Below are 27363 nucleotides of genomic sequence, written 5' to 3'. Positions count from 1 at the left end.
TCAGCTTTTTTAACCATTCGATTCTTAAAATTTCAGCTCTTTCCGCTCTTCCCAGCAATAACTTCTGGTGCTTCAAATCCTTGAACTTTTCAAGATATTCCAGGATATCAAGGATTTTTGCCTCCATTGAAACACTTGGGGAATCCTTGGTGGAGAAGCTCGATGTTTCGATACGCGGCCCTTTTTTTTAGCCAATTATTACCCTTTAAGTTTTATTTTCATTCAGCAATATGGCATTCAACCCTGCATTTTCCTTCTAGTTATGTATTGTTTTTATATTTTTCACACCAAACCCCTCTGACTAACTGACAAGTGAAGTTGGTTGTCCCGTTCCCCCGTTTCCCCTGAAATCCCTGCTCCGGGCTATTTCTGAAGATCAAAGCCCTCCAGTTGGAGCCATGAAAGTTATTTTACCTTCAGCCAGTTCACATCCAGAGCTGATGGGGTTAATGCTCCACAAAGTCTGCATGAAGGAGGCGTCCACCATCAGGTCTCCACTGGCGTAGGACAGATGCTGAGGAGGAAGGACAGGATGAGTGTTTAAGCGCAGCAGCGAGCAGAGCAGAGCAGCATAAAGAGCCTCACCAGGTATCTCTCAGACGACACGCTGACCAGGATGAGGTCGTCTCCAACTCTGACCTTTTCACCTTCTGATCTCTGCTTGGAGGCTGGATGGATGGTCCACCAACAGGCCTCACCTGCACAGCATCAAACAGTTGTTTGATCTCTCCACGCAAGCACCGCACTCATCCTTTCACTGGATTTATTTTTGATGTGAGCCACCAAGGAGCCAAACTTTCTGCTGTTCTACTCAATACTGGTCGGTTTTTACAGGTAGACTGTTGGTTAGTCAGTTTCTCACCTGTGAATCACCACAGAAAAGGAGATGAAGAATCCCTTCTTCTTTGTCACACAATAAACATTTTTTGAAAAGCTACGTCACACAGTCAGCATAAGTTCATCTTTTCTTTCTGTAATCTAAAAACAAAATTCAATTTCTCATGATTTAGTTTGTTTCAGCTGTTTGCAATGAAAATGATTTACCAGATGAAAAATGAGAACTTGAGCTTCTCTGTGAAAATCAAATGGGATGATCAAAAGGATTTAAAGGAAGCTGGTGAATCTTTCTGAGTCAACTGCCTTTCCAACATTTAATCAATTCTTTTTTTTTTTGAGTCACTATCAGGGAAAACCAGCAAACTTTCATTTTCTTTTCATTATTTATATTTTTTGTTGGTGCTGAATGTATCATTCTACTTTGTTATTGCATTTTAAATCATGGTCCATTCTGATTGGCTGCTGGGTGTGGAATAAAAAGTGATAATGGACAGTGATGATATACACCTAGAGAAAGCCCATTTGCTGCAAAAGTAACCGTTCAGGCTTCTGCATCATCCAACAATTTCTGATAATAGACACTAATCCATTATCACTTTCTTGAAATATATTATTTATCAATTATTCTATTTAATTGCAGAATTTCTTTTTTTTTTAACTTGTCCTGTCCAATTGCAGAATTTTTAATGTCACTCTTACTTACACGGATGAATCTAATCCATTGATGTTTTTCATTTCCTCTACCTTGACAAATAAATAATTTCTTTATGATCAACTAATCTATTGAGGTACAACAGAAAGATTTTTAGGGACAAAATAAAGTTCTGTGAAATCTCTATCAAATTCCAAAAATAAAAAGTAAAAACTTTTACAGCACCGCCTATATGTTAACTGTCCAACCAGCCCGCCAGTCATCTGTGCATCGATCCATTTTCTAAACCTGACTTAATCCCTTTTGGGGTCACGTAGATGCCACTGTTGGGCCAGTGCGGGGTACACCCTGAACGGGTCATCTTAGATGTCATTTATAGCATATATTTATATAGTGCTTTTCTACCTTCCTAGAAGACCTAAAGTGCTTACAGTCACACACACATTCCCATTGGCCTAACATTGGCGCTTATAACCACCAGGGGCAATATGGAGATCAGTGTCTCACCAGGCGGGGCGGGAACCAAACCTGCAATCTTCCAATCAGAGGATCACCGCTCTACCTCTTGATATAGGAAACGTGGGTTTACCTGTGGAGTCTTCTTGCAGGCCCACGTCAAACGCCAACTTGTCGGTGAGGGAGCGTGATGTGGTCAAACAGCTCAGGTACTGAGAAGGTACAGTTTAACAGCTCCGTCAGATCAGAACATTCACAGTAGAACCTCAGATTGTGCGGTATCCCCGCCTCACCATGCCTGAGTGGTGGTGCCTCAGAAGGATGGCGTGTCCGTAAAGTAACGTGCGGTGGCCTCCACCTTGAGACGACTGCACAGGGTAAAAGAAACGATGAAAAACCTACTCAACGTATTCCGTCACAGATATGTCTGCGGACTCAGGTGTCCGACTCTGAAAATGATCACAATTTACACAGTTTTTCTGGATTTGGAGCACATCTGGATTCATGGATGCTTAACATATAAAAACCAAGTGATCAACAAAAACTTTTTTACGTAAATTCACTCAGAATTTACTATCGCAGTTATTTATAGCAAGTGCAACACCTTCCATAGTTATCGTAGATTAGTACCCTTCATGGAGGTGATGCCCCATAGCAACCATACCATTTTTTTCATGTCTTGGTCTGGTAAATGTGGTCAGTAAATTTGATGTCTCTACCTCAAAGTAAATGCCCCCCATTTCCCTAGCAACCACTATTGGTGCTTTCCACACCAAAATAATCACTGTAATTTAACATGAATGTGTTCAGTTTGGGTTTGGCCACATAGAAATTTTGATTAAAGGTCTTTGTGAGGTCCGTGTCCTTAAACTAAGCTCACCCAAGCACAAATCTGGAAGTTTAAAGGGTGACAAACAAAGACACAACAAACAATACATAGTAACTTTCGTGACTTTACACAAATCTGCACAGTTACTATGGTGACGGTTTAAGGGTGGAGTCATTGCCTTTTTTTCCAGGTTTGTCCTCATTGTGGTGAACCTTTTAATACACACCGAAGTTTGAATAAAGATCTTTTTCTTTTTTTTAAACAGTCTCATTCCTGGGGTCATAGAATTTCAGAGCAAAGCGTCACAAAAATGTTGAGTAAAACTGATCGTACAACAACAAAGATTGTTGCCTGAAACAGCACAATTGCTGCTTCATCATTCTATTATTTTGTCTTTCCTAAAAACCCAGAGAAGATGAAAGAAAACAACTACAACTTCGAGAAAAACATGACCCACCCCCCACCCCCAGACACTTGGGGGTGATTTCCCAAGTGTCTGTTTTGAGGGGACGGGGGGGAAGTGACCTTCTATTCCCATCAGTTGGATTGTCATTTATTTTTTTTAAGTTTGGTTTTGGACTTTGACCCTAAATGAGAACTGGACCGAGTGTCCCCTCGCCCCCGGCGTTCCAAACAGGAAGTACCCGCTGGTTCCAAGAAGCCAAAATCCCATAGACTTCTATATAGAAATTAACAGCTGTTACTCAGTCATCCTATTGGTCAGGATAACCGTTGTTGCTCTGACACCTTTTTTTTAACATGTTCCTGATAATCTTTTTTTTTCCAAATTATAAACTGATCAATTGGATGTCTTAATAAAAGTAGGTGGAGCCTGCTGGCCCTCATGTCAAACATTCAAAACCTTTTGTTGACAGATTTTGTGGACTTCAAACACGCTCATTCCTGATTGCTGAGAGTTGTTGCCATAGATACATTGACTCAGACCAACTTGGACCAATCGCTGCCTACTGTCTTCATCTGGCTCCAGCATGGCAGTGTCCACATTGTGACTGAATGGTGACTGAATTGACTTCATTTGGATGGAGCTGAAAATAAACCATTTTCTACAGGTGACGTCACACTCACTCGGTCCAGTTCTCATATATAGTCAATGGTTCCGGATGAGCGAACGCTGTGCCGATTCACACATCCACGACGGAGGTTACGGGGTGAGGAAGATGATCGGACAAATGGACCAAAACACGAGGTGGAAGGTTGAATGAATTGCATGAAAACACTCACTACCAACAGACACCATGAAGCTGTGTTCTGTGGGATCAAGGGTCAGTGGGATCGTGCCCTTTAACCCCAGAGTTAGTGACAGGTGATAAAATCATGATACACAACACTCTGATCCGGCCGGACTCCCGGATCAACAAGGACCAAAAACAGAGCCGGTTTCGGTTGGGACAAACATCACAGAACAGAAAACACGCTCGTGGACGTACCCATTTGTCCAAATCCACTGCCTGCTTGGCAGAAAAAAACAAGGGGGGGGGTCAGAAAAATTAAAAAAGAAGAAAGAAAAAGAAGAGTCAAGTCTATCAGTTGGATTCCCTTTGACTGAAAGCAACAGATCTGATGTTTTAGGGTTTCGTAGATCATCTTGAATCAGTTTTTCCTTCTAAACCGGACGGTTCTGCTGTGCAGCTGGAAGCAGAAGCACTGAAGAAGACTTTTAGGCTCAATTCCAGGGTGGTCCTAAGACCTCTAAACATAAAGGGAAGTGCCAACTGTTTGATAATTGATCACGAAAGGGAAATTAGTCATTGTGCCCGACTGGAATTCTATGGTACCAAGTCTTTCATGTGAAAGCAAGAGCCCGGACCAAGATTCACCAGATTGGCATCGCTTCCACATTTCGCACAAAGACTCTTCCATCTGTAGGGGGCGGCATGCGCTAATATCGGGTAGCGTCAGTCCAGTGTGAACATCATATGCATTAATCAATGCGTTCTTAGCGCGTTCTTGAATGCACCTCACATGCCCGGTGAGGTGGGATGCCCAGTTTAGCTTAGTCTGTTCAGTTTAGTTTAGTAATTAGCTATTATACTTTATGACTGATTTAATGTTCATATTCAATTGCTGGTATGAATCCCATTGAGACGACTATTGATGCAATTGGGCTATTTGAATAAAAATTGAATTGAATCCAGTTCTTAAATCTAAACTTCCTAAACGTAGAGACATCTTTCTTGCTCAAAAGTTAACTGAAACAGGATATTTCAAGAGTTTTTCCTCAAAGTTTTTGACATAAATCTTCACATTTCTGTGAAATCCTGAAAGATGAATAAAGGAATGCAGCTGTGGGCAGCATGCTGTCTGGAGGACATGCAGGAGGATTTGAAGGATCAGCTGCAGACAAAAACCCTGCAGCCTGATGTGGTGGAGTGGAAGCAGAAGAAACTAAAACCTTCAAAAGGAAGAAGCTGTGATCAGCTCACAGCTTTGGAATGAAGAGTCTTTGTCTTAACTTAAGACAGGAGTGAAAATTAGATTTGCTGCTACCAAATAAAAAGTGCTGGTTGAGTAAAAAAGACATTTTTAAAAAATCCCACAGCAAAAAGAGCTCAATTAGGAGTGTAGCATTTAATTTAGCATTATGTTCTTCCTAAGAGCTGGTATTCCTTCTGGGATTAGCTGAGAGGAGCAGTTTGACGGAAGAAACTTCACCAAGCTAAAGCAGCCTGTGAAGCATTTGGAGTCACTGCTGTGACTCACCTCGGTCATCTCCACGGTGTTGGCCAGCATCTCCTGCAGAGCGCGCACCGAAAGCGACTGCACCAGGACGAAGGAGCATATTGCCAGGTCCGGCGGTACGCTCTGCAGAGTCATCGAAAGCAGAGAAGAAGAATGTGATGAAGAACAAAGAGTGAGGAGGACAGTAAAAAAAAAAAAAAGGAAGGAAGTCCTACCTGAGCGTTGGATGTGGTTTCCAGGAAGCAGAGACGATCCCCGAAGCCCTCACAGGACAGACATAGTTTGATGGTTTCCTTCTGGACCGAGGCAGAGCACTGGAGGCAAACCAGGTCATCCTGCAGACAGGAAACAGCAATGAGGGGGGAGTTGGGAGGGACAGAAGGGTGGGAGAAAGGAAGGAAGGATGGATGAATAGATGGATGGAAGGAAGGAAGGATGGAAGAAAGAAAGGAAGAAATGAAGGAAGGAAGAGGAAGGAAGGTTGGAAGAAAGAAAGGAAGGAAGGAAAGAAGGAGGAACGGAAGGAAGGACGAAAGAAAGGAGGAAAGGATGGAAGGAAGGAAGGATGGAAGAAAGAAAGGAGGAAATGAAGGAAGAAAGGAGGAAGGATGAAGGAAGAAAGGTGGAAAGAAAGTAAGGAAGGAAGGAAGGAGGAATGGAAGGAAGGACGAAAGAAAGGAGGAAAGGATAGAAGGAAAGTAAGGATGGAAGAAAGAAAGGAGGAAATGAAGGAAGGAAGAGGATGGACGAGGGAAGGAAGGTTAAAAGAAAGGAAGGAAGGAATGAAGGAAGGAAGGACGAAAGGAAGGAGGAAAGGAAGGAAGGAAGGAAGAGGAAGGATGAAGGAAAGAAGGTTGGAAGAAAGAGAGGAGACTAAGATTTACAATCCTTTAATAAATAAGCAAAACAGTATGTAAGCCAGTAATCCATCAGAATTGGAACAATGTTATTATCCTCCCCAATAGTACACAGAACTCCCTCCAGACCCCACATACTATTAAACTTTTGAAGTTCATCAATCAACTTAAAATAAGCAAATTCAACATTCACACGACTTTTCAGAAGATAAATAAACATAAAGGGAACATCCACACAACCAACAGAGAGTCACCCATTTTTCCTCGTTAACCAAATTGCGAGTTTAGCTGTTGCAAAAATAAAATTAAGAAAGGTTTGTACATGTATACTATGGACCAAAAACGAATAAAGGGGAGGAAAAAGGAGGAAAGGAAGGGAGAGACGGACGGACGGACGGACGGACGGACGGACGGACGGACGGACGGACGGACGGACGGACGGACGGACGGACGGACCGACCGACCGACCGACCGACCGACCGACCGACCGACCGACCGACCGACCGACCGACCGACCGACCGACCGACCGACCGACCGACCGACCGACCGACAGACCGACAGACCGACAGACAGACAGACAGACAGACAGACAGACAGACAGACAGACAGACAGACAGACAGACAGACAGACAGACAGACAGACAGACAGACGACAGACCGACAGACCGACAGACCGACAGACCGACAGACCGACCGACCGACCGACCGACGACCGACCGACCGACCGACCGACCGACCGACCGACCGACCGACCGACCGACCGACCGACCGACCGACCGACCGACCGACCGACCGACCGACCGACCGACAGACAGACAGACAGACAGACAGACAGACAGACAGACAGACAGACAGACAGACAGACAGACAGACAGACAGACAGACAGACAGACAGACAGACAGACAGACAGACAGACAGACAGACAGACCGACCGACCGACCGACCGACCGACAGACAGACAGACAGACAGACAGACAGACAGACAGACAGACAGACAGACAGACAGACAGACAGACAGACAGACAGACAGACAGACAGACAGACAGACAGACAGACAGACCGACCGACCGACCGACCGACCGACCGACAGACCGACAGACCGACAGACAGACAGACAGACAGACAGACAGACAGACAGACAGACAGACAGACAGACAGACCGACAGACCGACAGACAGACAGACAGACAGACAGACAGACAGACAGACAGACAGACAGACAGACAGACAGACAGACAGACAGACAGACAGACAGACAGACAGACAGACAGACAGACAGACAGACAGACAGACAGACAGACCGACCGACCGACCGACCGACCGACCGACCGACCGACCGACCGACCGACCGACCGACCGACCGACCGACCGACAGACAGACAGACAGACAGACAGATAGATAGATAGACAGATAGATAGATAGATAGATAGATAGACATATAATTGGGTCAGTAGAAATTCATTAAAATTAATTTGATGCCAGATTAAATTGCGTTTGTCATAAAAAACAGGATATACAGTTAGTGAGTGTTTTATTAAACAAAAAATAAATATATATTAACTATCAAAGAAAACACTACATGACCACGTTTCTGTGAATTAAAAAACACACTGTTGCATAGTTTAAGCCGTCAAGAAGAAGTCCAGGTGAAATAAAAAACATCCAAAAGTTATTGTGAATGTTTCACATCTTCTTATGCAGTTCAGGAAAAACTGGAGAGATTTCAGCGATGTGGCTAATCGAGCAGTTATCAAATGAAAACAGGAGAGTCTTCATTTAAGACAGCAGATTTGTCACCATCAGTGTGCAAGGAAGCTTTTTTAAAGGGAATCAACTGCAGTTTTCAGTGTAAACCTGTTAGCTGATGAGGAAAAGCAAAAATTCCATAAGAACCTAAACTCCTGGTTGTACCGTCTCTGATTCTGTGCTCAAGGTTCAGACGTAAGGCCAAAAGCCGCAGCGCTTCAACCCTGTGGCCGATTGAGCCTCTGACGGCCCCCGTCCCAAACCAGGTGTCCACAAGACCAACCTGCTACCATTACCCCCCTGGCTGGAGCCCCCACCAGCATTCCCAGCTGTCCCGTCTCCTCAGGGAGACATCGCAGAGGGACCGCTGCTTCACCTGCATGCGAGTATAGCAGCCCCCTCCACAATATCCGACCCCCCCCTCCTGCACCTCTATAGACTTCAAGTGCGTCTTTGGCTGATCCCCGCACCCCCACCCGCCGCTCGGCCTTTCTTTGGCTGTGCGATCATCTTTCTGCCCTCAGCCTAGAAATGTCTCCTCTGTCCTCATGTTCCCATATCTGCTCTACAGAAAGTGGAGTGACGAGTCCCCCCTCCCCCTCCCCAAAGCTACAACTGACAGAACCCACTGGACCGTCGGAGCAGAAACACCTACAATAAAAAATGGCCAACATCACAGGTTTCCACGGAAAGTCTAAATCATTTTCCTACAACAACCGACAATCCGTCCAGTCTTTAAAACTCACAGAAAGCTTCACACATGTATTAAAAGGCAGCGAAACCTGACGGTTGATCACAAAGTAAGATCCTCCCAGGATTAACTGGGGAGGGGGACATGGGGTCCAAACTAGCTCAGTGGCCTTGTTGTAGAGCGTCCGCCCTGTGACTGGAAGATCGTGAGTTCAAATCCAGCCCGATTCATCCCACAGACTCTAAAAATGGTTGACACTCAGGTTGGATTGGGGGGTTAAACCACCAAACGGTGTGTCTGCAGCTCACGGCTCCCAGGGGAGGGGTCTAATGCGGAGAACGAATTTCACACAACCAGGTGTGTGACAGATAATGGGACTTTCTCATGGGAACCGTTGACCTCTGGGCCTCAGAGAGAAGCAGCGTTAAACTATCGCTCAGTGTGCTGGTGTGAGGTTACAGCAAGGCAGCTGAAGCATCCGCCCCACGTCAGGGTCAAAGGAGGAGACAATTGGATCAGTCCAGCAAACAAACAAATGCATTTTAAGAGAGGCGTGCAAAGCCCTGCAGATTTACGGCTGAAGCGCCACCAGCTTCTGGAGACGGAAGTGTCGGGATGCGAGAGGCAAAACCAGCTACTCCTGGTGTCCTAAATGAACCGATAGGAATGTTTTTTACCACATGTGAGGAGTCAGAGGGTTGATGGAGCAGAAACTAGGAAAGGGTGAATGGTGGGTTGGGTTTTTATTGTATTATATTGTGTGTTTTTTGCTTTGTTCTAAATGTTAAAGCGCTTCGAGTTGCGCAATGTATGAGAAGCGCTTTTTTAAAATATAAATGAGGTTTGATTTGATCAGAAAAAGACACTGACAGACCGCCTAAAGTCCCACGACCATTCTCCGCTTCGCGTTGGATGTTTCCTGCTTCCACGGCGTGCGTTCATTTCTGATAATGCCCACTTTAATCCCATGAACCCTTACTTGCTGTTTTTAGCCAGAATCCGAAAACGGTGCCGCTGTCTAGAACGTAGTTTCTGCAGAGCAGCGGAAGTTCATTAGAAATGAGTGGGACTGTTCGTGAGAAGCAATCCCGCCCCCCTTCCCTTCCTCATTGCTGAGAGCTCGGAGCAGGGAGCCTGTGACCCATCCAGCGTAATTTCTGCGACACAAACACGATTCTTTTCTAACCGCACTTTTTCCTCTGTTTCTGATTCACAACGGTTAGAAAGAAATACTCAGAAATACCATTTTAATCTCAGTTTTCTGCATAAATGTCCTCTGCCACAAACACCACAACCCCATTTTCATGGGAGTGGGTCTTTAAAGAAAACCTACAGATCTGGAAGCACTGCAGAGTTTACTGAGATGAATACAGTTTTACACGCAAAAAAAAATACTAATTATCAACAAAAATTCCTAATTATGTGATAAACAAAGTTCTTATTTTGGCACTAAACTAAAAACAACAAAATCAAGATAAAATCTACAACATACCAACAGAATATGAAGCTTTTTTTTCTTACTATCAGACACAGTGATTAACAAAAGAAAATAATCCAAATAAACTTTTCAAGAATCGTTTTTGCATTTGCACGCTTTCTGCTTTTCTTTCAATTATCAAATAAGAACCCAGCAGGACCTTTTCCATTCAGAGGGGAACCATCTCGGTTCTGTTGGGAATTCTGCCCCACGCTCCGGTCAAACTGTGCTGATGTGAGCCACCCGCCCGGCATCGATTTGTTTTTCTGCGAAAAGAGTCAGGGGCAGCACATCGCGGAGCGCGTGGGCGGCGGGAAAAAGGGGGGATTCCCTCAGAGGGCGGGGAGACACCGACCGGGCAGGAGCAGAATCAGCATCCCTGACATCACCGCTGCTGAGGACCAAAACCTGCAAAAACCCTGACCCTCGTTTTAGCAGAGGTTTCAAGACTTCCTTCACTGCAAAATAGTCCCTGAAAACACAACTAAAGTATTTATGAACAAAAAAAATGGATTGAAGTAGTTAGTAAAGTTCAATAAGAGTCCATTATTTCATGGTTTTCTCTGAACTACTGCAAAAATGGTAGATATAATATCATTAAAAATGTGTTAAAGTTGGACTTTCAATCAAATCAGGAAGTAATGAATCGGTAATGAATCACTGATTAACCCGCGACTCTTATCTGGCATCACTGGCTGAGATTAAATGAAGATTCGAAACAATTTTTAAAAAGCAGTCAAATGAAGCAGAGGGAACCAATGAAAAGAGAAAGCACGCAATTTCTGTTACCATCCTTCCAAAAGTGCTGGAAAACAAAAAAAACGGGAAGAACAAGAACAGAAGAAAGAAAACGGTTTCTTTTGTCATCTTTGGTAAAACCTGACAAATAAGAACAAGACAGAAAATGGTCATATGTTCCTTCTAGGAAGTGAGGGATCAACACATTATTGCATTTAATAAATGTAATGTTTTTCCAAGTCAAAATAATGTATATATTTTAAAATACATTTCTTTAACTTTTCAATGTGATCCAGTTTTAAATTCTTCTCAGAACGTGTGGATTCTTGACATTGATGTCTAAAAATGGACCAGTCAGGAAGTTATTTGACGTTTTATCCAATAGGTAAGGATTGTTTAAATAATATTTAATACAACCGCTGCAGAGGGGCTCGTGTTACTGATCGCCTAGGGCCCCAAAACTGCTACGTCCGCCACTGTTTACACCCTCTTTGTTTATTAAAGTTGTACTTTTTCTTCTTTGACATCTTTTCTAGTCCTCCTTTATGTAAATGTTTTCGTTGATACTAATACAGAAGATATAGAGAGTGGTCAGAGAGTGATGACTGAGTCTAAATGTTACAAAAATCAGATTCAGATTCTTTAACTTCATTGAAAATGTAATTTTTTTATTATTATTAAATGTATTTATTGAAGCTTTTCAGAGTCCTGAGTTCATATAAAAAGGAAGGGAAACATTGTTCCTTTTTTTAATGAGCAGAGTTTCAAATAAAGTTATGTTCATCATGTTAATGTCAGCTGAAGTTTGAAAGAAGCGCAGATTTTAAGGAGTCTCAGTCCGTTCAGGAAAGGTTTTCTTTCCTTCCTGGGCTGTTTCACTGCTGTCTTTTTTTCTATTTTCTTACCCCCCCCCCCCCCACTCACGTCTACCCTCCCAACTCCACTCCACTCTTATTTTAGCGGCGTGCACCTGTCACTATCACATTCCCTCCTTCTGCTGATCAGCGGATAGTCTGAGGTCTCAGGAACGAGCCAGCAGCCACTTTCTCCCTGCTGGGAAGACATGGGAGGATCAACCGGCCCGTCAGTCCCACCAAGCAACAAATACAGAATAAAGATCCAACCAATGCAGTGCAATCTGAGGAATTAAACGACATCATCTCATGTTCATAATCTCTGATTCTAAACAGCAACAATCTGTGGTCACATAGTTGACTCAACAACATCCCAACTACAGGCAGGTGGGCGGGACAAAGGGAAGTCTCAGTTTTGGTTGGGTCTACCCATGGCTCCACCCACCTGCCAATCAGAAAAACACGTCCCCTAATTAATTATGCACAAATGTGACCACTTTTAGAAACCACATCAGCCATTTTACATCAGAGGTTGAACTAGTATCAGTTTGGGCCAATTAAAGGAAAAAGAGCTGGAACCATGTCAGTTCACCAAATCACCACGAGAGGCCGGTTTCACAAGCAAGTCATAGACACCTCTGGGGATTTAATCCTACTTACAATCTCATTTCGAAGCTACATCTGCGGTTTCTTTCACCTTCTATCTAAGGGTGTATTCAGACTGAAAAAATCATTTGGTCCGGACCGAGTCTGCTTAATTTGGTCCAGATTGAGTCCTGAACCTTGTGTCTGGTCTGGATTCAGACTGCCGTCATGCTGACTTTACTGTTTCCAACCAAAGCTTGTAAACAAAACCAAGTGACTAAAGATCTCTTCACTCATTGACCAGGAATTACGAGGGCGGGGCAAAGCAGCTAAAGACAGAAATAATGGAAGTCCTGCACTTTGCGGTTCAATAATTCTTATTTTGCTGACCAATTTTAAACGTCTGTATCAACGTCACGTACAATACTTTGGTCCAGTGGAGGCGTACCGCAAGACGGTTACAGAGGAGGCGTCGGCTATGAACGTACGCTGATAAATGTTTATGACATTTAGATTGTTGGGAAAACAGCGAGAATCAATGTGTGTCACGTTAAAAGTTGTTTTGATGAGCCTACATTCATCCGACCACATTTCACTGAGTTGCTGGGTCTCATCGTCGGGGTGTTCTGGTGGTGTTTTGAGAGAATTCTGTTCAGGAGCCACAAGGTAGCTTTTAGGATGACATCACAGCAGCGCCGGGCGCGTGCCGCCTAACGACACAGAAAAGCATTTAAGAAGCGTTTTCAGCTGTGATAAAATAGACGTAACAAATAAACAGTTCCTGGTCCGGCACCAGCGTCCGACTGGGTGTATTCCGACTGTACCTTTGCTCTGGATTATCAGGAGAAACTAACTTTGGTTCACTTTAAGTGGACCAAATGTGTCCGGTCTGAATATACCCAAACATTTAATCCGAAAATGTTGCAAAAAAGGCATATCAAGGCCTTTATCAGCTGAATCTTCTGATAAACAACGACTTTCCTGGTGGGTTCTTAAAAACAATCAGATTTTTTTTTGTCTGTTCATCACTTTTACAAACGATTTCAGTTTGTCAGCATCATCACCTTTGACGTCCTGCAGCTAAAAATCTGGATTCTCAGGTCAACAGTCGCGTTTTTCAATCAAACGGTCAATATTCCTCTTTGAAGCAGGTTTAAAGACAAACGTAACTGGAGCCAGATCAGTTCATCATATAACCACAAGGTGAATTCTTACAGAAGGCTTTCCAAAGACCTTTTACTTTTATTGTATTTACAATGCAAATAAAGACATTTAAAATCTGGATAAAGTTAGTTTAATTTCCATGGCAACAGCACTGAGGCAGATTTCAGGTTTATATTAAAACTCAAAAATGGACCAAAATGGAGTTTAACGTTTCTGAAATATGTTATATGTGGGCGTGTCCCAACAGCTGACTGACATGTTTGAACCGCACACATTTTGGATAAGGTAGATTTTGAGGATGTTTCATCCAGCTGAGGTAAGTGGTGGCTTTAGTGCTAAAATTTAACAAACAGATCACATGACCCCTCCCACCCCCAGAGTTTGTCCATTTCATACATTTATGTGTTTTATACTTTTGACTGTAAATGAGAACTGGACTGAGGGACCCTTCCCCTACTGGTGTTTCAAACAGGAAGTACCTGTAAAATCCCCTAGACTTCTACAAAGAAATAAACTGCTTCTATTGGTCAGAATAACCATTTTTTGTCTGATACCATTCTTGATAATCCAATTTTTTTTTATGATTTCTCTGTACTGCAAGTTGTTCAAGTTATAAACTGACCAATCAGATGCCTCAATAAAAGTAGATGGAGCCGGCTGGCCCCATCTCTGTCATCCAAAACGTTTGATTGACAAATTTTGTGTGGCACCTATGTCGGGTGTGGCCTTCCAACAAGCTTTCTCCTGATTGGGCAGACTGGTTGCCATAGAAATATTGACTCAGACCAACTTGGACCAATCACTGCTTAATGATGACGTCTGGCTCCATCATGGCGGCGTCCGTATTGTGAAAGAATGGCGACAGAAGTGACTTTATTTGGTTTGAGCCGGAGGTAAACTATTTTCTATGGATGATGTCACGGTCCCACTCACTCTGTCCAGTTCTCAACGGTTTGAACCAGATTTGCGTGTTGCCAGAACCCAGACCAGGATTTATACAAAACTGAGCGCACCACCAAACACATCTTTATCACACAGTGATGCAGCCATTCTTTAAATTTATCGTGTAGATCGGGGGTCAATTGTTGCGCCGTCTTCTATTATTTGCAAAGGCTGTTCATCGGTTTACTACATTTACAAACCCCATTTGCAAGTTTGTTTCCCATTTGACAGGAACTGCCGCACAACAAACAGGAAGTTGACAGTTACCAGTTGACAGTGAATACACTTCATCTCCCAGCATCCCCAGCACACAGTTTCTAGATGCCACACACCTGACTCTCATTTGTAATTACTCACTGTGGTGGGGACCTGAACCAGGAAATGGCACAGTTCCTCCGTACCTGCCGTGAGGGATTGCAACTGAGATTCAGGTGTGTGGCATCCAGAAACTGTGCGCTGGGATTGCTGGGAGATGAAGTGTATTCAGAACCCTCGACTAGAGGGGGAGACAGAGCTCCGACTTTTGACATTAACGTCAACACAGGCCAAGAAGCAAAAGGGCAGCAAAGCTTTCGTTATACGGGAGAAACATGACCCGGGAATAATTAATAAAGTCTATTCTTGACGAAAAAGGTTCTAGAAAAAACAAATTTTGTTTTGTTTTTGTTTGATAGTCGCGACAACCGCAAATTTCAGGTTTCTGCATAAGTTCACTTTAGTTTTTTGAATGCATTATGCAAAGTAAATGAAAGTTTTAGCCACAATCTCAGCTGTCCGATTTAGATATAGCATGCACACAAGCGTCCATGCGGCCTGAGCTAGCTGCCCCTCTGAGAGCGTGTCACCAGTGGAACGGTCACAAAGAAGGAAGCTGGATCCCAGCTTAGGACGTGACAAAACGGCGCTAAACTGTAAATCACCTCACACATGCAGTTGTGATCTTTTCCAGACACCTGTGTGTGTCCGGCTGTTCGTCTGCTTATTGTGTTAACTGCTGGGACTGCAGCAGGCATGCTAACAGGTGCAGACAATTGTGTGCGTTTGCGCTTGCTTGTGTGTTGCTGAGCGAGTCTGGATGTGTTTGTATGACACTGAGTATGTTGAGCAACAGGAGCTCAGTGAGTTCCAGCCCGGTTGGATGTTCCATGTGTTATGGTCGTCTGCCAACGGCGTTAAAACAAAGTGGTTTGGGAACAACAGCAACCTGGAATAGACAATGTAAAATGACAGAGCGGGTCAAAGAACAAAGAGCAACAAAAGCATTTTGTTCTCGATTTTCATTGGTCAGAATATCCATTTTATCTGTTTCACCACCACTAACCTCTACATTTATCTCTTTTTATTCTGTCTACCGGGCGGTCAAGACTCAGGCTGCCAGACAATGGCAGATCGACCAAAAACCCAATGTCCTAAACTTGCCCAACAAGCCAGAGCGCCGGCAGTCTTTGAACTGGTGCTGAAAATGGAGAACAACTTGGAGAAACAAGGACCAAGATGTTGGTCCAAAAGCTTCTCTAAGGCTACGTCCAAACCGTTCCCTGCTCCCTAACCCCTAAAACACTGTATACTGCGGGACTATCCAATGCCCACCCCTTAATAATGCCATTTGGGCACATGTTCACTACTTTTCTTTATTAAAACACCATGATAATGAACTGAATGGAAGAGCTAAAAAAAAACTGGCTTCCAACCAAAGGGTCACATGACCACAGACTGTCCATCTATATATACAGTCGTTAGTCAGAACTCTGCTTTTCCACAGTCAGCAGGTGTAAAACGGGCATAATACCATCCCGCCTCATATGGGAGACATCGGAGCAGCCTATAACGGAGCACTTGTGTCAGGTCGCCCGGGGATCCCCGGCGGTGACGCGGGTTGAAAGCCGACAAGCGCCTTCAGCTCAGAAACACGTGAAAACCTCTGAATCCTTTGGAGGCTTCGACTGCAAATCCTAAAAAATGTGCAGTTTCCATTCACATGAAAAATACACACTCAAACACACACACGCCTCCCACAGGACGTGGCAAGTAGGACATTGATTCCTCTGATTTGTCCTCTGGAGCCTCCGATCCGACTGAGGAGCGCTAAAAAAGGAAAGCGTGCTTGGAGAACGCCGCTCCAAAAGCCCCTTCAGGCACACCGGGTCGCCTGATTCACGCGGCGAACAATGACACGGCGTGTGGAGGAGGGTTCGGATTTCCTCGCATTCCTCCCCCCAGCTCAGCACTTCTGCAGGAGCTGAGTGGGGGGCTGTATGGGGGGGAGGGTGTGGATCTGTTGCATCCAGCAGGTATTATTCTGTTTTTGACAAAAACTGCTGAGTCATCGCAGGCCTCGTCAGCAGATCAGGGAATCCATGATGCAGAATGAGCTTCAGATAAATAAATGCTGGATTTGGGGGGAAACAGCCCCCTCACCCCCCACACACATTTATCACAAATTATTTTATACATTTTTTATTTTCATTTTAGTTTGAGCATTTTTGTTCCTGAAAAAAAACATAAATGCAAAGGTTTTATTTTTTTTAAATGTCAATAAAATATTTTTGTTTATAAAAACTTTCTTGTTCCACATTTTATTTAACAAACAGATTTTTACTCCATGCAGGGTCATGGTTTGTAAATAAATGACCTAAATTAATAAACTGAGGAAAAGTGCTTTTACAAGAGTATTTTTAAAAAGTAAGTATGAATAAAAAATGAAATAAAAACTCTTAACACAAACATTAAAGAGTATTGAGGCAGATAAGTGTGTTATGCTACAAATGCTATATTTTATTATATACTTCCTTTTTATGGGAAATAAACAATGCAAAAGTACAAATATTAGGTCAAATAATGTTTATCTATTTAGTAGCATTAGCCTACATATTACATTTTTGTAAATTTTTAATAAAAATAACTTACATTTTCAATGATTGATCCAGAGAGATAACTTTTCTTTAAATTAGCCGTAAATTGAATAAATAAACTAAATATATTTAATATTTGGCCTTCCTTCCTTTAATTTAGAATATAAAAATAAAATCTTTTCTTTTTTATTTACGACTAAACAAATATTTTAGCCCCTCCCTACTTGAGAAATTAGAAAGTTGAAATATGTCGCCCTGATGCGTTCATGGTCATCACGGTAAAAGCAGCTTTATCAGAGACCGATGTTCACCCAATTATTAAATTTTGATGTAATTATTTCTCCATGTCAGAAATGTGCTAATTATTTATCATGCATCTCTTTTCTTGTGTCTGAAAATGTAAATGTTTTTATGAAAAACAGACACAAACATCTTCCTGCCTAAATTCTTTTACTGTTTTTAATCTGTTTGATTGAAATCTAATCCTCTTTAGGGGCTCTAGTATATTTATTAACCAAATAAATATTTACAATAACATGGCACAATTTCTGCCAAAATCAATATATATTTACGTTCTTTTTATAAAACTTTAAAGGTTTAAAGACGACGGCGTGGAGGCGGGGTCTGCGTCACTATCCAGCTGTACGAGAAAAAGGAATGCAATTATGATTCTTTTTTTACCAATTTAAGAGAAGAAAGTTGTAAATTTATAAAGTCCTCATTTTAAATAAAAATAAAATGTTACGTTGAGCTTCTAAAATGTTTTGAAAAAGAAAAACATATCCTGTTAAATTTATAAAATCACAATTTTTAAGAGTCTCGATAAATTTGCTTTTGTTTTTTTAGTAAATGTGTAACCTTATTTTAATGAAATTACAAACTGTTTACCTGTAAAATTACAACTCTTTAAATCAAACCTTTATTGTTTTATTGTTGTAATTTTTCTCCTAATAATTATGCGACTTTATTCTCCCAGAATTTTGACTTTTTTCACATATATTTATATATTTTTTTCTATAATGGTCGTTCTAATAGTCCGTCATTGAGAGTTACTACGCAAAAATCTTTAATCAAATGAAAGATTCATTTCATTTCTGTTCCAAAACCATTGCTTTGTCTATAACAACCTGTTTAACTTACTGACAACTTGAAACTTTCATCAATGAAATTGGAAACAATAAAAATTGATAAAAAATATTTTTGATTTTACCAAAAAAAAAATAAGTTTGCTTTAAAAAATGTAAAAATCATTTTGCTTTAACTGATTATAGTTCTATTACTAAATTAATTTAAAATATATCCTTTTTTTACCTAAAAAGTCAATGTTTGACACCAAAGTCCTGACCAAATGATGATGAGAGGATTTTCCGTCTTTGCCTTCAAACAGGCGTTTTTTGTTTTGTTTTACTCGCACTAGTTTATGGAAAGAACCAATAAATATTGATCAAGAGGCATTTTTGTTGCTTTTAGCCAAACTGTCCAGCGGGAAAGCCTCTTCTGTGTCTCAGTGCTGATGCCCGCTCCCAATAAAGACGGATAACCCAAACGTTTGGCGGGACGTAAACGCAGCGCAGGTCGGCCAGCGTTTTTCTTTCCATTTTATCTGTGCTGCGGATTCAACCTGTGACCTCAGCTTTGGTGACAAAGATCAGCAGCTGAAGCAGATTGGGCATTAATAATTCACGCTGGGCTGCAGTGCTCCATCTTTTAAGTTTTATTGGTCTGTTTTAGCAGAGCCATAAGCTTTTCATACATTTTGACAATTATTTTTAAACAAATCTTTTTAAATGTTTCATCAGTGAAACAGCAGCAGCTCTGATGGTTGTTAGAAACCAAACGGGGGGAAAAGAGTCGCTGATTTTTATTTAGTGAGTCTTTATGAAGACAAAACTGCCAAATAATTTTGGGACGTTTTTACATGAAGTCTAAAATTTGTGTTTTGTTTGTAAAAAAAAAAAAAGAAGATTCATCTTTGCTCTTTCAAAATAAAAGCCCATGAAATGGAGCAGTCTGCATTTCAAGTCTCGTTCCTGCGACAGTGACAGTGATGTCATTATGGGACATCATTTTTTTCACTTAAGAAATGTATGGAATAAAAAAGACTCTCTGCATATTGTGCATCAAAGATTGAATAAACAGGATGAAATGAAAGAATAGTAAAGCTGTTTCAACAGAATTCTGCAGTTATTCACTGAATCTCTTTCTGGGAAAATCAATCTTTTTTACTTTATTAAGGAATTAACCCTTTACCCCTCTGGGTTTTAAGGCTGTAAACAGCATGAGACTCATCAAATATTCCCATTTTCTGTAAACTAACAGTTAGATTCATGTTCGGTTTTACCCAAACTGAGAGGAGCCTTCCGTCTCCTGAGAGTTGAAGCAGAAAAAAAGCCACCAGCCAAAACGAAACGAGCTGCAGAAAGAGGGGAAGTCTCGTTTCAAAGCAACAAAAGGCTGAAGTGAACGATCCACAAACTAAAGATGGAGTTCCCCGGTGCTGACCGGGACGAGTGCCGCATCAGAGCGACTGCTAATCCCATCATCTGCAGCGTGAAGAACTGCAGAATCGTCTGGCGTGAAACTTTTCTGAAAGCCTTCGACTAGTGCCAGAATGCATCCGAGTAACAGGAAGGCAAAGATCTGGATTGTGTTCTGTGAGATGAAGCCTCGTTAAAATAAAAATTAAAACACAAATGTATAAATTAACTCCTGCTTAAAGAAGAAAATTGAAAGACACACTCCAATGAAAAATGGGGTTTGGGTGTTTTTAAGGTGTTCATGTGGCTATTTTTTCTGATGATGAATGACATTTACAAAGAAATTAAGTTTAAGTACATTCTGAGTTTTCTTTATTTAATGTGTTGTGAATCAGGAGCAGATAAAGAAAATGGCGTCTGAAAAAGATCGTATTTGTGACGTGGGGTCACAGTCTCCCTGCTCCACTCCATTCCGATGCAGACAAACAGATCCATGAACGTCTACGTCTGAGCTGGAATCTGGATCTAAACTGTACGGCTGGAACGCTCCAACAAATATCGCCATTCTTGTTGCACCGCTAATGTTAGGTTGGAGGGGTGAGGGACTGTAAGCTCGGGGGAGAGCTTGTTAACAGATGGATGATGGGAAGCTGGGGTGGGCTTACTCTGCACCAACCGTCCATAACTCAGAGGCAGATTTCTAATGAATTCCTGCCGCCCTGCAGAAACTATGTCCTAGAAGATGAGGGTTTTTTTCTATTTTGGCCCAAAAACTGCATAATTATAATTAAAAGACCACTGGGAACACAATATAGTAAAGTTACAACTGATAGATTTAAATGTTAAAAAAACACTGATCTGCATGAAAATTACTCTGTCTGAACTTAATGGATTTAAAGTTCAAAGCAAACATTTATAAACTTTAAATAAATATTGTTTAATCAATCACACAGAAACACTTTTGTCATTTAGGAAGATTACAGCCCAACAGAGCAGAAGATTTGCACAAAAATGTGATTTTAAACTTTTATTATTTTAGTGCCGTTAAGGGTATTTTGGTTCAGGAGATACTTTTTACGCAGATGACTCTCAGATTTATACATCTAAAAAGAAATGTCTTCTGTTGACAGTGTGGATGTGTTACGACGTCAAAACTTGGTTTAATTTGAACCTTTTATGCTTCAACAACCAAAATAAAAGTAGTAATGTTTTGCACTGCTAAACTGGGTTCTTTATCTGATCAAATCAGGCTCCAGAAAATAAACTTTAAATGTATAATTTAACTTTTAGGATTTTTTAACTTAACATAGTTTTCCGAAGTGAAGTCCATTATTTAAAAATTATTTTTGGAAGGATTAATCCAGCAGGCTGAATTACATCTCAACCCCCTCACACTGCCATTTAATCCAGGACTCCACTTCATTTAGCATCAACTGAACAGAAACCAACTCAGACATGGAGGGGTTAAATGTGGGGGTTGTGTGGGGCAAAAAGCAGCTGAGGGGCTCTAAACTGCCACAATGAGTCACATTTCCCACTTTCTAGCTTCAAGAGACCGACAACAAACACATTTTAAGAGTCGTTTTCAGAATTTTTCCTGCAGAATTTCTCTTCGTTTTGTTTGTGAGTTTTCTTCTGAGGAAAGGATCGACATGATTTGATCGGATTCTGAATCCCGTCGTGGCGTGGAGCCGTCTAACCTTTCTGAGCTGTTTGATGGCCGTAACGTCAGCTGATCAGCTGCTCTTAAATGTGCAGCAGTGAGAGCTGAGAGTCTGTGTCTGCATCTTAGAAAGGCCTCCTTAAAACCTCTTATTTGACTTTTAGTAAATAGAGAATAGAGGTTTGATGTATTTGATTCATTTGTTTGTCTTTTTAAAACCTGGATTATTTCTTTCAGACTATAAAGAGTTTGAATGAAAAAATCCAGATTGGATTTTTTTCTCTCCTGCCTCTCATCCCGACTTTCTAATCTTTTGTGACTTTTGGTCCATGACGTCCGGCTCCTTTCCTTCTCCTCAAAATCGGACTTTTCTTCAGGAATGTCGGAAAGACGAGCAGTTTTGGGGCAGCTGCCCCCCTAGTTGCTCCGCCGTGTCGCCCCACACAGACGAGCTCCACTTTCCTCAGATAAAAATAGATAACGATGCCAACAGATGCACCCGCCCCTGTCCATCTATCCCGGCACATGTACAGGGTTCCAAAGCCCCCCTGAAGAAGGCGAGAACCTTCTGGAAGTAACCGGAGTCGGCCGGTGTGGGATGGTGAGTTTGTGGGAGATGTCAGAAATCCACGATGAAGGTGAGGGAGAGGAAGAGTGAAGCGGGTCAGAGCGCATTCAGGCCGCTGCAAAAATAGTCCACTATAAACAGAAACTGGGTTTGGATCTGCTGCAACCTGCAGCCAAAGATCTGAACCAGAAACACAGAAACCGAAGCTGAAGGACAAACCCCGACTGAGCGCTCTGCCTCCAAACTCCACTCCAGCATCCCGCACAGGTAACCGCCCCCCACCGCCAGCAACAACCCCCCCCCCCCGACACACAAGACAGGACTCACTGTTCGCATGAACTGAATCTCCTCTTCTCCTTCCCCTCCTTCTGCCATCGTCCAACCAGGGTTATGCGCAGCTCCTCGGGAGAAAAGAGAAAAATCCTGATTTCTCCTGTCAGAACTGGGATTTTCACCTCCTCCGGTAGGCCCCTCCCTCCTTCCTCATCCGCTCTCCCGCTCTCAGTGTGAAGTGGGAGTGGGTGCGCTGGGAGGGCAGCAGGAGTCCTCCGCTCTCACCACTGCGAGAGCGAGTGACGGGAGGCCGGGCCGTCCCCCCGGCTCCTAACACGAGGGGGGAGGGAGGGAGGGGCGGGCACCTTACTACACATTTGCATCGCTCCCATCCCGGCCGCCATGTCTGCGAAAGTGGGGCGCTCCTCCAGCATCACCCCCACCACCACCACAACCACCACTGTAAGGCTGAGGCTATTATAGGAAACAGGGGGTGAGGACTTGTTTTTGGGCGAGAACACACAAAAACACACACAAACACACACACGTTGACAGAATTGTGAGAAGTTTGTAAGAATGAAAGCATGAAAAATCGTTTTTCTCACAAACAAACCACTGAAAACGCTGCACACACCAGGTTTTAGGGGGTGGAGCAGCCAAGATGACTCCGCCCCTTTACCATTCTGAGCTTCTTACCTCTTTTCAATCAAACACAGAAGAATGTGAAAACAGAGGAAGGAAAAAAAATGAATGAATCTTCTGTGATGGACTACACGCGCTTTTAGTTTGTGGTGTTCACACTGGACCAGCAGGGAGGGGCTTCTTCTTTCTCTACTGTTTACTAGCGCTTGTCCACCACCTACAGTTGGAAGAGGTTTGGTGTGAAATGCCAAAGCGGTGCAAATCTGGTGAATCCTCCTTCAGACGTTTTCTTTCACAGATCTATTCTGATAAATGGAAGAGGTGATGTCATAGAGATCCAGCTGGACACAAACCACAATTATTCAGTTCTCCTTCATGATCATTTATCAAGCGGTTGGCCCTTCCGGTTATTAACGGGGGGCCCCATCCATTTGTCACAACCAAACCCGACCATTTTGTGCGTGGAGCTTGAAAAAGGTCGTAGAGTTTTCATTGGGAGTTACGAAGGCTTCAATGAGGAAGATTTACCTCACTTCCAGGTAACCTGGGTTGTTACATCACTCGACACGCACCTCAACAATTAGGCCTTCACTGGCATTGACTGTATCCGAGGACTGGACTGAGTGACTCCTCCCCCCTGGCATTTCAAACCCGCCCTCATTTGATGTGTCACAATAACCATTCTTGCTCTGAAACCTTTTCTTTTTTAACATGTCATTGATAATCCTCTTTTTTTCATAACATTTTCTCTGTTGTTCAAGTTATAAACTGACCAAACAGATGTCTGTGTAAGAGTAGGTGGAGCCTGCCGGCCCCCCCAAGTCTGAACAGACTTTGTGCAGCCGACTTTCAAGCGTTCGGGGTGTGGACTTCCAACAAGCTCACTCCTGACCAGCCACAGTGGTTGTCATAGAAACGACGACTCCCATCGATTGCTTACAGATGTCGTCTGGCTCCAACATGGCGGCATCTGCATGGTGAGAGAATGGCGACTGAATTGACTTCATGGATGACGTCACACTCACTCAGTCCAGTTCTCATGGACAGTCAATGGTTTGAAGCAAAGGCTAAATGACCCACCTTTTCTGCTCAGCCAATCCTATTCTTGCCTTTATAAATCCCCAACAGTTGTCTCTGTCTTTGCAGATTTGATGTGAGGAAGCGCCGCATCCGCATGAAAGCTGAATAGATTTCAGATTTGTTTTGTAGAGTTTCTATGATTCTTTTCTGGGGCTGGTAAATAATGTGGTGCAGCCTCACAGTCCAGTCAATAAGACGCTCAGCAGACGTTATGTCAGCATTTTGCTCCATACTTTCACATCCACAAATAAAAACGTCAAAAATGCTTCATTTTAACAGCAAAAAAAAAAAAACAGAACAAAAAATCTGCTTTTTTCAGATCTGAGCACAGAAATGTTTTGGCCTGAAAGACCCACTCCAGTGAAAATGGTGTTTTGAACACGTTTTTGTGGCGTTTTCCTGTTGATGGAGGACATTTTTATGGAAATGAAAGATTAAAACTGCATTTCTGAAGTCTTTTTATCAAATTGTCGTCAATCAGGAACAGACGACATAACAGATTTTAAAAAAAGAGTTTATTTGTGTCGCAGAAACTACGCTGGCTGAACCACAAGCTCGCTGCTCTGAACCCTCGGCAATGGAGAGAGGGGATGGGGGGCGGGGTTGCTCCGCGCCAACGGTCCCGCCCACAACTCAGGCGTGAATTTCTGATTAACAATATCCAAGGAAACAACACCATTTGTTTTTACATGTTTGGATGAATACAGCATAATTATAAATAAAAGAGCACTGGGAACGTCTGGAAAATAGATCAGAAGATGATTGGAGTGGAACTTTAAAACCTCAGTCCTTTCTCCCAAATAGACTCTCCACAAGCCTCCGACACGATAAATGTTGATGAAACCACAACGAGACAAGCATTTGGACTGAAAAACGACATGCCGATCGTCTCTGCTTTCACCACACGAGGCTGGTTTTCATAGTCAGGCACAGTGGTGGAGGAGTGATGATTTGGGTTTGGTAACGTTTGAGACCATAGTCGCTCGCCTTGCCCTCCAGTCCTCTTTTGATCTGTTTTCACAGCGTTCCCAGTGATGATCCGAAATCCAAAAACCTGTCGTTTTCTACGACATAGTTTCTGCAGAGTGGCAGGAGTTCATTAAAAATTCACCTCTGTGTTGTGGGCGGGACAGTTGCCCTTTTTTCAGATGACATTTTTTGCTGATTCACAACGATTTGAATGAAGAGATACTCAGAAATGCAGCACAGGAAAATTTTCATCATCAGAACATTTTTCTTTGGTTTGCAAGGACTGTTTGAAAGCCCGACTCTGATGAAAACGGTGTTTTGGCTGTTTTTAACGTGTTCCTGTGGCATTTTTCTGATGATGTAAAGAAAATTGAGCTTAAAAAAACTTCAATCTGGAAAAAGAACAAGACTGTGTGTTCTTGTCTTCCATTAATCCAACCTCATTTTTATCAGGAAATGTCCATGTGAATGAGAAATCCAGGGTTGAAAAACTGTATAGTGCCCCCCCCCACACACACACAAACACATACACATACACATACACTGCTCACATGAGGCTGCGTTCAGGGGAATCCGGAGATTGGGACTCTTTCTTTAGTTTTCCTGCAAACAGGCCTAAAGGAAGAAAGGCTTTCAACATCCCAATTTTAGTCCGCGGACAGTGACACCCTCCCGGAGAGAAAAATGCACCAAACACAACTAGAGGGGGACAGCGCGCGCGCGCGCGCCTGGGCTTACCTTTCCACTCTCCTGTGTGTCATCCGTCCTCGCGCTCCCGCCGCCCCCGCAGCGGCGCGGATGTGTGAGGACTTGCCGCCGCCGTCCAGCAGGTGGGTCGGAACCGACGGGAGGACGAGGCGAAAGTGTAGCTCCGCCGAGGCGCTGCCAGCATGAATTCTGGGAGAATGAGTCCAGACCGGACTCAGGAGGACCGGGTTACCTCCATGATTTCACCTGCCGGAGTCTTTCTGCCGAATCACGAAGCCGCTCATGCGCAGTGACCAGGCTGCGCCGCAAGAGGGCGGTGTTGTGCAAGAAAAGAGACTCGACAAAGTTTCACCTTCGAGATTCGACCTTTTACATGAATATGAACCAAACCCTGCAAATTCTGGCTTCTTTTTTGGGCTTTTAACAACTTACCCAATTAATTTATCTATAAAACTGTTTGTTGTGGCAATTCTTGACATTTATCTTTGTGTTTTTGGGTCATATTACACAATAATTTCACAATTAATCTGTTAAAAACAAACAACAATGCAAGAATCAAATATTGATGTCAAACAGTTTTAATGTTTTATAACAAAATAATACAATAAAAATGTATGAATCCAATGTGACAAATGTCTTTAAAAACAAGTTGAATCTCCAAGTTCCAACACTTTATTCCAAGCGGAATCCCAATTATGTGTCTTGTTATGTCTGTTCTAAACCAACAATTTCAAGGCAATTAACTGTTTTTAATCTTCGTATGACAATTAAAATAAAAACAATGCTAATGGGGTTTTGGTTTCAGTTTTTGCATCATTTTGAACAGCTGAAACGGGGCTATTTTAGTGTCAACTGGGGGCTAAATGAATACATTTGGTATTATTTTAAACAAAAGTGTTCATAAAGATGCCTGAATATTTATGAATTACATTAGGAAAGGATAGGAGGCCTACAAACCTATAAATTCACACTATTTAGATGTATTGAATCATTTTGAGTTTGTCTGAGTTTAAACAATGGAGTAGCTTGAATTTTATTCTTTTGTGAAAACAAAACTAAACGCTTAAAAAAAACAAATAATTTAGCCAATAACAAATACAAGTCGGTAAATACGGGTTTAAACTAAAATTTAGATGCAAACTCAATGAAATAAACCAGAAAAAGAAAAGTAAATGAAGCTGCATCTGAGGTTTTTACCAGCTCCTACTTCCTGTTTTAAAGAAGTGTTGCTTAAGATTACCATAAAATTACAGCAGTGTCAGGAAAAAAGCCTTTTTTTGTTCTGTGACTTTTTTCTTCTTCTCCATCTGCGTTTCATCATCTCCTGTCTGCAGATGATCCATCCACTCCTCTTGCATGTCTTATCAGGCCCCCTCTTTGCAGCTTCCTGCAGCAGAGAAGCCACCTTTGCAGACTTTCTTGTTGTGGGGGGGCAGCTTTAGCGTCCCCCCCCCCCTCTTGGGTCTATGCTTCCTGTCGGTGTCATTAAACAAGGATTCCTTTGAGAGTTCCCCTTCCAGCTGCACATCCACATTCACCAGCACAGACACTGACCTCCCTGTGCTGCCCCCCCCCCCCCCCCCCCACACACACACACACAC

General features: G+C 42.6%; 1 protein-coding gene across 10 annotated transcripts in view; it reads right to left on the bottom strand.

Moving 5' to 3' along the window:
• Positions 1 to 22656, bottom strand: part of ryr1 (ryanodine receptor 1) — a 119986-nt gene extending 97330 nt beyond the window's left edge. For 4 of the 10 annotated variants that reach the window (XM_023961413.1, XM_023961415.1, XM_023961414.1 and 1 more), the window contains exons 1-8: positions 22418 to 22656; positions 5690 to 5809; positions 5496 to 5597; positions 4223 to 4243; positions 2239 to 2313; positions 2079 to 2157; positions 586 to 698; positions 415 to 514 (exon numbers count right to left, since the gene is read on the bottom strand). In XM_023961413.1, the coding sequence (XP_023817181.1) occupies positions 415 to 514; positions 586 to 698; positions 2079 to 2157; positions 2239 to 2313; positions 4223 to 4243; positions 5496 to 5597; positions 5690 to 5809; positions 22418 to 22465 (658 nt within the window). In that variant the 5' untranslated portion in view covers positions 22466 to 22656. The remainder of the gene's footprint in view (positions 1 to 414; positions 515 to 585; positions 699 to 2078; positions 2158 to 2238; positions 2314 to 4222; positions 4244 to 5495; positions 5598 to 5689; positions 5810 to 22417) is intronic. The other 6 variants (XM_023961416.1, XM_023961420.1, XM_023961421.1 and 3 more) reach the window with 2 other exon arrangements.
• Between the last annotated feature and the right edge of the window lie 4707 nt (positions 22657 to 27363).

Source organism: Oryzias latipes, chromosome 13, assembly GCF_002234675.1.
Source record: "Oryzias latipes chromosome 13, ASM223467v1".
In the NCBI taxonomy this organism is placed as follows: domain Eukaryota; kingdom Metazoa; phylum Chordata; class Actinopteri; order Beloniformes; family Adrianichthyidae; genus Oryzias; species Oryzias latipes.
This window is presented reverse-complemented; position numbering and strand designations above follow the sequence as displayed.